General features: G+C 41.2%; 1 protein-coding gene across 1 annotated transcript in view; it reads right to left on the bottom strand.

The window, feature by feature from the left end:
- The window catches only part of rasgrf1 (Ras protein specific guanine nucleotide releasing factor 1), a gene marked incomplete at both ends in the record, with an annotated part of 32,383 nt that extends 23,083 nt beyond the window's left edge, over positions 1-9,300 (bottom strand). Inside the window, 7 exons of the mRNA XM_084168095.1 lie at positions 283-476; positions 606-685; positions 1,503-1,756; positions 1,862-1,957; positions 3,123-3,270; positions 4,053-4,159; positions 9,025-9,300. Of these exons, the coding sequence (XP_084024221.1) occupies positions 283-476; positions 606-685; positions 1,503-1,756; positions 1,862-1,957; positions 3,123-3,270; positions 4,053-4,159; positions 9,025-9,300 (1,155 nt within the window). The remainder of the gene's footprint in view (positions 1-282; positions 477-605; positions 686-1,502; positions 1,757-1,861; positions 1,958-3,122; positions 3,271-4,052; positions 4,160-9,024) is intronic.
- Positions 9,301-12,006: the final 2,706 nt, after the last annotated feature.

Genomic DNA, 12,006 nt, shown 5'->3' with positions numbered 1-12,006 from the left:
AGAGTCCAAAGTAGACCCCAGTCCAGCAGACTGCACTGAAACTGCATGCCTTGCCAGAAAAGAGCCATTATGAAATCGTGAGCTTCACAAACAACCGGTTTATGTGGTTATGAAAAAAACAACAGGGATATTCTGAGCAAAGGCATGTGAGACAAACGGCTACTCTGTTGTTGGTGATCAATGGAGGAGCCTTTGTCTGAACTGAGAGAGCTGTTTGAGCTGAGAGACGGGGGCTGGACAGTCAATGAGAAGATAGTGGAATTTACAGTACAGTATGCCTACCTGGAACATGGGGTAGGTGAGGAAGGTCTCCAGAGTCCTCTCCTCACAGTCTGGCTTGGCCTCATACTGCTTCAGCAGCTTGTCAAAGTCTCGGTTCTGTTTACAGTGTGCCAGGATCTGCAGACTGTACTGGTGGTTCCTCACAAACTCCTGGTAGATGTTTAGCATGGGCAGCAGGATGTCAAACAGGTCCGCTGTGAAGAGAGAGGACCAACAAGTGAATGAGAGATTGATAGATGATATATGAGGACATTTAGGACATAGTATTATCATATTCATCCATCCATTGAATGACCCCGAAAAATGTAGTTTAGTCAGCTTACCCAAAACTAATGTTGGCCAGCTTGCTATTCTTGCTTTCAACCCTTGGTAGAATATTTGATGCAGAAACATGATGGTCTCACTAAAGTAAAGGGGAAATCAACAAGACGTTAAGTGTCCATTCTGAGAAAAATATACACTAGTGTCACGACTTCCGCCGAGGCTGCCTCCCTTCCTTGTTCGGGCAGGTTTCGGCGTTCGTCGTCACCGGCTTACTAGCTGCTGCCGATCCATTTATCATCACTCCACTTGTCTTGTCTATTAATCACACACACCTGGTCCTTATCCCCAATTAGTCATTGTATAAGTGTTCCCTCTGCTTCCTTGTCTGTGTGGGTGATTGTTTGTTGTGAGCTGTGTGTAGCTCGGTTGAGCTACCCTTACCTTGTTGTTGCCAGGATAGTATTTTCCCCTGTGCCTGAGTGTTGTTGTCGCATGCTTGCGCAACTGTTTATCAACGGAATAAACTCTTTGGATGCGTATTACTCTCCTGCGCCTGACTCCTTCTATCACACGCATCACAACTAGCCATAGTTAGGTGAAAAGGATTCAAACATGCAAACAGCGAATATGCCTGTATGTGCAAGTGTGTTAAGATTTTATACCGCTGCACTTGCCTCTTGACAGGTTGTCATTGCAAATAAGAATCTGTTCTTAATTGACTTACCTATATAAATAAAGATTAAATAAAATACAAAATAAATATCTTAGAATGAGGCTTTGACACAGTATAATGCCATCACATCTCAGGGTCATTATGTTTTCATTATCGACCATAGTTGTAATGCATGAACATAAACTCCTAAGGCATTGAGACAGTCGAATCACTGTCTCCCAGAGAGAGGTGAGAGACAGCAGTGTGAGTGGTTAGCTTGGTGTGATCATCTACAGCTGCACACCTGTTGAGGAAGATGCTGCTGACGTCGTCGTGGGTGATGGGTGGTTTCTTGGAGCTGGCGGCCATACGGAGCGGTCGGAGGAAGTTGTTGACCAGTATGTGGAGCTGCTGGACATACTCAGCCTCAGAGTCCAGCATGCTGAACACCACCTGGTTCCTCTTCCTCATGCTCTCTGCGTGGGGAGACCGGATGTAGTCCTGGATGATGGTCTTCCACTTCCTCCTGCACATCCAGCCTCGTAGGAAACTCTGCACCTAGTGGACCACCGGAATCATGGGGAATGGAAGGTGAGTTTTTTTCCCGCATCATTGGCAAATATACTGAAAATAAAGTCGAAAATCTTTTGTGTAAATATGTACTTTTTTTATTTTCTTGAGTTCAGAGTCATCATCTTCACTGGGTTCGGCTGTTGGACTCGACTGGATCTTCCCGTTGTCTTTGTGCAGCCCGGAAATCTGCCAGAGAGGACAGCCACAGACAGGATCCACCAGTCATCATCACTCACAACCTGCTCTCCAAGTTTCCTCCTCACTTCCCAGCATATTCAAATCAAAACAAATCACATTTTATTTGTCACATGCGCCAAATACAAACAGGTGTAGACCTTACCGTGAAATGCTTACTTACAAGCCCTTAACCAACAATGCAGTTTTAAGAAAATAGAGTTAAGAAAATATTTACTAAATAAACTAAAGTACAAAAAAAGAAATAATAATAAGTAAAACAATAAAATAACAATAATGAGGCTATATACAGGGTGTACCAGTACCGAGTCAATGTGCGGGGGTACAGGTTAGTTGAGGTAATTTGTACATGTAGGTAGGGGTAAAGTGACTGTAGGTAGGGGTAAAGTGACTGTGCCAAATGAGTTTAGAGGCTGTCAAAGCTGCCAGCTCTGACATGTGGTAGTAGTGGTGGCAATACTAATTATGTTCACTTGGCTGATATCTCTACATCAGCACTCATTTCCATTGGTTAGAAATGCAGACTCACACTGTGCGATACTGTGCTGCTGTACATAGAACAGCGATAAATGTGTTGCATAAAGAGCTGGGAGCTACTCAGAACTGTCTGAAGGGAAGTGTCTCCATTGACTTTGAATAGGCTGAAAGAGTTTATTGTAATGTTATTTCTTTTTTTTGGGGTGGGGGGGGGGGGGGGGGGGGGTGGTAGCACTCTGTATAATAAAGCCTTGTTCATGCATATTCAGCACACCATTTCATTTCAAGGCCAACATTTGCACATTAAAGTAAAATGACTATTTGATCTGAAGAATACAGCAGGGAGCATAGCTCTATTGGAGGGATTGCTTGTGAGTGGAGATGTAAAGTGGTGGGTCTGCATCTCTTTGTGACAGAGTGGCTCTCCCAATCTATCCGAATCTCTCTCTCTCTCGTATTATTAAATGATATAGACATAAAGAAACAACTAGCACAGCCATTATCCGTTTTAGTTCACTCAGATGACAAAATCCTAGAAATCTTGAGTGGTGCTCCTGAGAGATATTTCACTGTACTGTAGTTGCGCTAGATCCCACACAAGCTCCAAACCCTTTCCTGTTTAGTAAAAAAAAACATAACAATCCCCCACTGAGGCAGAAGGAATCATAATGAATATTACCTCTGATTTTAGCCGTTCAATCTCTATTTCCCCATCCTCTATCTGTTGTCGAAGTTGCTTAGCAACCGTTTTCTCTGTCTCCACGATCTGAATTAGATGGAGATACTTCTGCATGAGCGTCTCGTGCTCCGTGGCCAGGTTCCTGTAACTGTGGATAGGAAACACACTCACACACACTGCAGCAACTCTCCACAGACATGTTTCCATACTTTCAGAGGTCCAGATAGACACACTCAAGACTGTATGCTCCCCCATGCAGACTGTATACATCCACCAGTCACATATGTACCCATACAGCACTCTCAGGTGTGTAGGTCTATGAACAGCCTCATAATGCAGTGGTGTGAATATTCATATCCTTTGTGCTCAGTTAAGTGTAGCTACATTACATTGCTGCACATCTCATAGGAGATAACCAATCAAAATACAGCAGGCCCATATTGTTCAGAATAACCTCAGAGCTGTGCCCAAATCCACAGTCACAATAGACCACCAATCATTACAATGGCACTGCTTATTTCACAATAATTATTATACAGTAAGCTACATCACCAGTCACCCTGTTTCATTCAACTGAAATTATACAATACCAATTTTCTACTAACAGTTCAATAACATCATCTAAAACCAGAGTATATCAGCAATATGTTTTAACATGAGCCGCATACATACTTTTACCTCAGGTGACATTAATGTTTAAACAATTATTCTCAAGGTCCCTATCAGGTTTTCTACAGCATTTGTCCCCAGAAATGTATGTCAAAAACATTGCCTTAATGCAGCATGACACTTCTATCACATCCCAACAGTCAAGTTGTACATTTCAAACCATGCCTCATGCCCAGCCATACAGTAGACATCAATAATAGCACATGTGTGTGTTGATGCAGGTGTTGACTAGGTAGACAGGTTGTAGTAGAGGCCTGGTACCTGGCATGTGTTATTGCAGCCACCCATTCATCACCGTCCTTTACATCCTCTGTACGCAACTCCAGGGCTTTCTGGTTTTCATGGGTGAAATTTACAGTGAAGTAGTACTGAAACACACAGAAAAACAAAGGCTTAATTAGCTCTAAAACACATTACTACATTGCATGGGTAAAGCGGCATTTGGATTCTTTGTTTTTTAATACATTGTATGAGAAAAAGTATTTTCTCAGTCCATAGAAATCTAAATGAGCTATCATATTATAACCACAAAATTCAATGAAAAGGTCAGACAATACACAGTATAGGCACTACAACACAAACACAATTACACAAAAATAATATTTTTAACAGAAGAATATGAAGAGTATTTTTGGCCATTAAATCAGTGTGCTGCAGACACACATAATTGAAACCATGAACCCTCTCACAATCTAAGCTTGTGTGTACCCTTTCTCATTGTTGACATTAGGGGAGTACACTGCACAGAGGGGGGTGGGGAAAGGAAACCCACATCTTCACCCACCAGCTCGATCAATGGGGCTTTTAGTAGGAAGCCTCCCTCTGACTGCCTGGCTGCCTGGATGGCTCTGGCTCCCAGGAGGAAAAGCCATAAGACATGTAAGCTGGAGGCATTGCCAATTACATAACTGTGCACTACCTGTTACCTAGCAACTCCACTCTGTGCGAATGGATAGGCTCTTAGCGCTACTTGTCTCACTCCATTTTAACTAAGCTGGCCTTCTCTACGCTGAATTCCCCAGCACCACTAGGTCTATGTACGAACCATCACAGTCACTTAACGATCATAGACAATCCATATTAGCTGGTGGACTAAAAGTTCATTTCAGACCATGCCAGACTCTGTTTTGTACATTTAGTCAATTTCTTAACTGTTGTTGTACATTTACCACTCCATTAACATATGATAACTTTTCTTTCTTCAAATAAGAATCTCAGTGCACTTACACTTTTCTTTTGAAAATATGCACTGACCACACCAAAACACACAACGATTAGCAAGGGAAAAGATCAGCGCTGCTTGGCAAAAGAACAGCCTGCATTATCACATCTCACACATTGGAATCACACTCAAGGTGACTCCTAATGTGTACTTTGGCAGCAGCCATGTTGAGCGAAAGCCCAGCCTAATCGTTGGCCAACAGGCGCCCATCAACCTGCACCTCATCACTATTCATGGCTGAATGGTATTCATCCTCCCTTCAAAGATAATCAGATCTATTTTTTTCAGGGATGCATGCTTGTTGTTGTCGTAGTTTTCCTTCATCCTCTCTTTAAGAGAAGGGATAGTGGCTTGTTTAACACACAGCCTCCTTCATGCTTTATGTTTACAGCTGAATCATAACACACACACTTTAAATGGTTTCTTAATATCAGGGGGCATAGCTAGTCAGCTAGACGACTGCCTATGCATTTAAATAAAAAATGTAGGAACTCAGTCAGGGTCTCAACTTTTTATGTCAGACACTGACGATCACTCAATTAGCCTATGTCAGCTAGCATTTTTTAGATTGGTAAGAAAGAACAGAACAGAAAAACAACAGCCATCACTGGTTGCCAAATGCTGTAAAATGCTGCTGTTCCCCAATGGGCCCTGACCCCTCCAAGGTACTGCAAGGAACAAATTTAGCACAGATAGCGGTTGGTTGTGTTAATAGTGGAAGGGAGGGGAGGCGCGATGACACACAGATACTCTCTGCAGTCCCCGAGTCCTTCCACACATAATTATTTGAGATGCAAATAGGGTTGCCATAGGAACCATGGGCTAAAATACCTTATAATCTTTAGATAACAGCATTTGGGGATACATTGAATGTGGGAATAAATGCTCAATCCAGAACTGTAATGAGTTAACAGTTCAAAGGTCATTCAAACTCCTGATTTTTATGCAAATAGGAGAAAGGCAAGACGTCTACTGACCTGTCATTCTACCTGGGGCATTAATGCTTTCTTTAGAAAGCACAAGCACCCCTGTCTTTCTGTGCTCTCCTCAATATGGTGGCCTCTTAAGCTGTTAAACTTCACAACGACCTACATCATAGCATTTTACTTCACAGTCAAATTTCAATTAAAGCTGCCAATGTGTGAGGCCAGAAATGAGAGTGAGATAAATATGGTACAGGTTATATGAATAGGACAGTACATTGATTACAAACCAGCATACCATGACTATTGAAGATAATATGTAGTTGAGGACTACCTGCCATCAAAGGATCTTCCCTCTGAGACAAGGCCACTCCCCCAACCTATTTTAATCAACTTTCATATTGTATTTTGTCTCCGTTGTTCATTCAGTTAAGCCTTAAACTCGATTGAACTTTAAAAGTCTACATCTCCAATCCTATGGTTGTCACAGATTTAGGCTGTTGACTGCCTCTGTGCCATCCTATATATTTTCATTAAGGATGAACTTGCTATTTGTGTGTAAACAAGGTGCATGGTCTATGGTTATGCATACTCACAAGGCATGAATATACTGCTCATTCTTCTATATGAAAGAAATTACGTATCATTTATTATTTATTGCTCACACTGACTGGCCAATGAACACTCACAAATGTGAGAGTATGGTGGTGTTCTTGTTTTCTAATAAATAATTGCTATGAGAAGTAATGTATGCTGGCTTGGAGATGTTAGTAGGATGCAATGGGGTGTGACAAATATAATCTGAACTATGTAACATTGCATTGAGTTGTGAACAGAGCCTGTTGACTCTAGCAGCTATGGAGTGAGACAGATGGGAATGGATCATTCCTTCAAATACAGACTCTCAGACACTATCAAAACAACATTATAATCTTGTGTTTTGTTTTAGTAAGCCACCCAATAATCATGTTGAAAAGGATGGATCAAAAGAAGGAAATTCCTGACAAATTCCTCTGAAACAATTTGTACGTTCATGATATGCGGAGTTTTCATTCTCTTATGAGGGGAACTGGGAGAGCAAAATATTAGCCAATATGCCACATACTGCTTTGTCAGCACAGGGACAGCTGTTCACAGGAAAGGCCTGGACTCACTTTGGACTGCAGCCCTATACAGTCATGGATAGAGACTGCAGACAGAACAGAACAGAACAGAACAGACGTAAACAGAACTACTAGCAGATAGAGCCTCAATCCAATGAACCTACACACAAAACATTCCACAATCATTACATCCTCCTTAACGTGCACAACACTAACTTTCCTTTTCAGTAATAGAGAACACCAAGATTGCACCACCACTTTTAATTCTGTTTTTCATAACTGTTTTTCTGTAAGGAATGTGAAACAAGATGAGCCATATAAGAAGATGAAGAGTATCAGTTAACCATTTTATCTGAAGTAAGGAAGTAGGATCTTATGGTGTATTCTTCTACAGGATTAGCCTACTCCAGTATTGTAAATCATATTCTTCCAAATCAATGGATATGCTTCATTAGTTAAAAGTACTTGAGTGTAAATATATTTTTTAGCTACTTTGCAACTACTTAGCATGTTAGCTAACCCTAACCCTAACCTTAACCCTTTTAGCTAACCCTTCCCCTAACCCTAACCTTAAACCTTTAACCTAACTCCTAACCTTAACCCTAACCTTAACCCTTTAACCTAACTCCTAAACTTAACCCTAACCTTAAAGTGCCTCAGATTTACCGACAGAATAATACAAAATGCTCTGAGACCAGGTTGCAGCCTATAGGAAATGGGTGATGAACATCCACAAATGAATACATACCATATGACACTTAACATATCATACTAAATGGAGTGTCTCGGATTTACATAAAGAATAATACGAAATGATCTGAGACCAGGTTGCAGCATCATAGGCCCACAGTAAGAAGCCAATCAAGACAAATTATTGTTTTATTTTTTCTTCCAGATTTGAACAGCCTCATCCTCTGCTCCCAATGTGAAGGAATAACTCATCCTATTTCTCTGAGAGCAAAATACAGTGTTCCAAAACATAACAACAATATTGATGATGACCCCATGCCCGTTGTAACTGGCCTACGGTCTTGTTATTAAACAATATTTGCTGCAGACTCAGTTGCCAAGGTAGGATGCTATTAATATCAGTGCTAGAGTTAAATCAATACGTCAAACAGTGATATTACGTCAAATTTCCGCAAGATGGCGACTGTGGTACGCAATACCTTTTTTTCTTTAGCGCAATTTTCTTGAAAAAAGAAAAGAAAACAGTGTCACCAAACTTGACTGTATAACAGTGAGATAACATTACGTAGGTTTGACAACAATAGTTCCAGATCAACGACATAAAAAAACAAAAACATGTGGGCCTATAGACCATGTAGAAATCCATAATTGACAATAAATTGCCTATTGTATTTTTGTCTAAAATAATCAAACCCGATATAGGCACAATGCAGCAAAACCGAATAAATACTTGTTAATAAAATATAATAAAAACAATGCAGTAAAACCGCGAGGCAGCTCGGTATTCAATTAGGTGTTGATAATGGAATCATTAATCCGATGCACAGATTACATAACACACGCACACTGAGCAAACGGCTCTGAATTGAATCTGATAGAGTCCAACTGTAGGTTATAATTTCACTGGACTGTAATGTAATACTTGCTGTGGATAAAGAGGGATAGGTTAAATAGCATAAATAATGTGTGTGTGTGTGTGTGTGTGGGGGGGGGGGGGGGGGGGGGGTGGGGGGGGGGGGGGGGGGGGGGGGGGGGGGGGGGGGGGGGGGGGGGGGGGGGGGGGGGGGTTAATGAAGGATACTTTTCCCCAAAAATATCCTCTACATGCACTGATAACACTGAACCATCTGATTCACATGACTACCTGCTTTCAACCTCATCATAAGGATATCTGCACGTCGGTAACTGGTGCATCATTCATGTTTATTCAATGACAACCTATAACTTTATAGTCGTAAAAAAAAAAAAAAGACAAATGAAACAATGTTGTGAACTTGTGTGTGTGCTATTCCTACCTGCTTTTCTAAACACTCCTTGGATGATTGTGAGGGTTTAGGTGACGGCGCTCTGTCACACACACATCCCTCCAACAGGTATAATCCCGCAGGACGAGAGCTGGACTCGCTCTCAAAATAAAACAGCATATTTTGTAATAAAGCAAACCACTTTGTGTGCCATTTTGTGTTGTCTGAGCTCCTTTTGCTCAAGCAACCTCGCCTCGTACCATCCTTCTTTGCCAAAAGACCCAGGTAGGTGACATGACCATCATTAAGTCGTATTCCCTTCTGCATTTTTATAAGGAGACTTTGGTTGAAAAAAGCTACTTGATCCTTACATCCTCTTAAAGCCGGTACCCAGACATACGTGGACTTTCTGATTGCGGACAAGCAGTAGCCAGCTCTGCCCCTATATTTACCATGTTGGCATGAAGTAAAAAAAGAGAGAAACTAAACAAAGAACACAGATGTATCATCCTAAATTCGTTGAAGAGATGTTAGGGCTTCAACTCCCACATTCCTACATAAAAATAAAGAAAAAACAGACCGACTATGAGTTTAAACCGAGACTGACATTAAACCGAGACTGGCAAAGGAAGATAATTATAGTGTGCGCGAGGTGGTTTGTCGTATTCTCACGTGAAATCTCCCGAAACCAGTGAGCTGAGCTAGAAAGCGAAGTCACGTGAAGTATCCTTGGGAAACCACATTTCAGAACCTTGGACAGCGAATTCAAAACAAGTAAAATTGAAGACGTTGCGTGAGCTGTTTTTTTTTTCTCATGCAGGAGATACCTTAGTCCTCAGGTGTTTCGAATGAAACGTTCCACCTGACTACTCTCATTAACCAAACATGGAAGTTGTATTATTCGTGAATTGACACTTCTTTTTGAACCTAATGAGGTGGAATGGTAACTCCTTGTTACTCAGAGAATGAAAAGCATACATTTCACAAGGCAGTCAGATAGTGAAGGCTCATTACCCATGAGATAGACTAGAGTAGACAGGTGGCTGGCTATATAAGGGTAGGTCCTAAGTCCATGTAATTCACAGAATAGGCCTACCATAGACCATTTTAATTGTTTTAATAAAAAAAGATCATAGAACAGTTGGCAGTCTTGAATACACATGTGTAAGTGTCAGTCTTATTCACTGACATACATCAATAAATGGTTTTCCTTGCCAATACATTAATGTAATCAATTTAGTTAATGATTATGTCGATTGGACATAAATCTTGATTTGCTTTAGCCCATGCTTGGCAACCTATTCAAGTGGACCCACCTGAGCAATTCTCAGTGCCTTCTATTTCCTTGCAAAAAAACGTGGTGTTTTGTTGCTGTCAGTGCTATTGCACTCTCAGCCTACCTAAGGAAGGTTTGGTTGCAGTAAATTAGTGTACAGTGACAGAAAGCAGATGGTTGGAGAGCGCTTTCCCATATCGCCCCTCTGGGATAAGAGTTAGATGTTTTCAGAGTGGCCATCATCACATGACAGTAATCAGCACTATTTTTTAAATAACACCCAACTGACTGTTTCAACAAAATTACCACAGCACAATAACAGTGGCAATTGGTAATCAACAACTTTTATATTTAGCATATTACGTGTAAATGGCACTGGCTTTAGCCTACTGTACAGAATGTTAGCATAGGCAATAATCTGGCACTTCATTTGTTGCAGATCAAAGTGCTTATTCTAGCAGAATAAAAGGAAATCCATTCTCTTCACTTCACACATAATGCAAAGAGCTGGAGGTAGCAGAGTTCCTGTCTTATGGCTAAAACCGGGGCCTCCTTCAGAATCTGTATTAAGATTATGCTAATATTATCAGGGAACCCATTATCTGAGCTTGTTGGAGTTCATGGCATAATGTCCTATGGCTTGTGCTAGTGTTCTGTGTCACAGTGGTTATATAGCTGAGCTACAAAACATGTTGTAGCACATAGGCAATATGCCTCTCTGAGCACCCAATTTGTTTAAAAGCCTTTAATGTGGTGCTGTCAGTCTTCTAACTACTTTATTTATGACTTCATACCTGTTCTTATCTGCTTTCTCTCAGATCCATTCTATCATAAACCCCTCTCTTCTCTAAGGCAGCTATTTAAACAGAGCTTTTTTCCTCTATTCTTTCAATTAGCTATCTATTTATGGGGATTGATATTAATCCAAAGTCAAATTAATCGAATGGTTATATAAACCGTACAATGTAAGTAGATTTGAAGAAATAAGAGCAGATGTCTCCCTTTGCCATAAATTTAGCCAACGTAAGCTTAAGGCACCTATCAGCAACCAATCTTAATGGCCCATTTTTTAGACATTTGCATAGACACACATGTGAGAGTCTGATAACATTGGGTGTATTGTTAGTATGCTCTCCTGGAGCCAAGCTCAGGGCCAGGTGAAACAAAGCTCAGGGCCAAGTGAAACCAAGCTCAGGGCCTGGTGAAACCATCAAACAACTGGGCTGTTGTGCTCAGTGGGTGGACTGGCTCCATGAAACATACACAACACAGTGAATCATTGAGCTTTGAGCCCTCAGCACGTGCACCACTTGTCCGTTTAGACGCCTCACTGCTGCTCCCTTCAACAGATTCATAGAGCAGAGAAAAGCCACTATATGTCTGGAGCTCCAATTGGGGCCGACTACACTGCTGCTCTCAGGCAGAAGCATGGCTCTGCAACTCTGCTGGAGACCCCCCTCCCCCATACACCAACACACTGTCTATAACCTACTCCCACATACACACTTCCTACAGAGGGGAAATGGCACATGTGCTCGTCTGTCGATATAATAAACAGATGATCCGCTAGCTAGCCATGCCTCTTCAAAGTCTGTTTTAAGCCTCAATTAAAAATTAGAATTGTAAATGCACACATTGATTTAAAGGCAAACATATTATTGTCATGATCATACACAATCCTAATATTTTTGTGAAATATATTTATCATGTTTTCCACAAGCATTAAAGTAGTCAAGATGAAGGCATGGCCATTGTGG

The sequence above is a fragment of the Coregonus lavaretus genome (assembly GCF_964263955.1).
Source record: "Coregonus lavaretus genome assembly, chromosome: 9".
Lineage (NCBI taxonomy): Eukaryota > Metazoa > Chordata > Actinopteri > Salmoniformes > Salmonidae > Coregonus > Coregonus lavaretus.
This window is presented reverse-complemented; position numbering and strand designations above follow the sequence as displayed.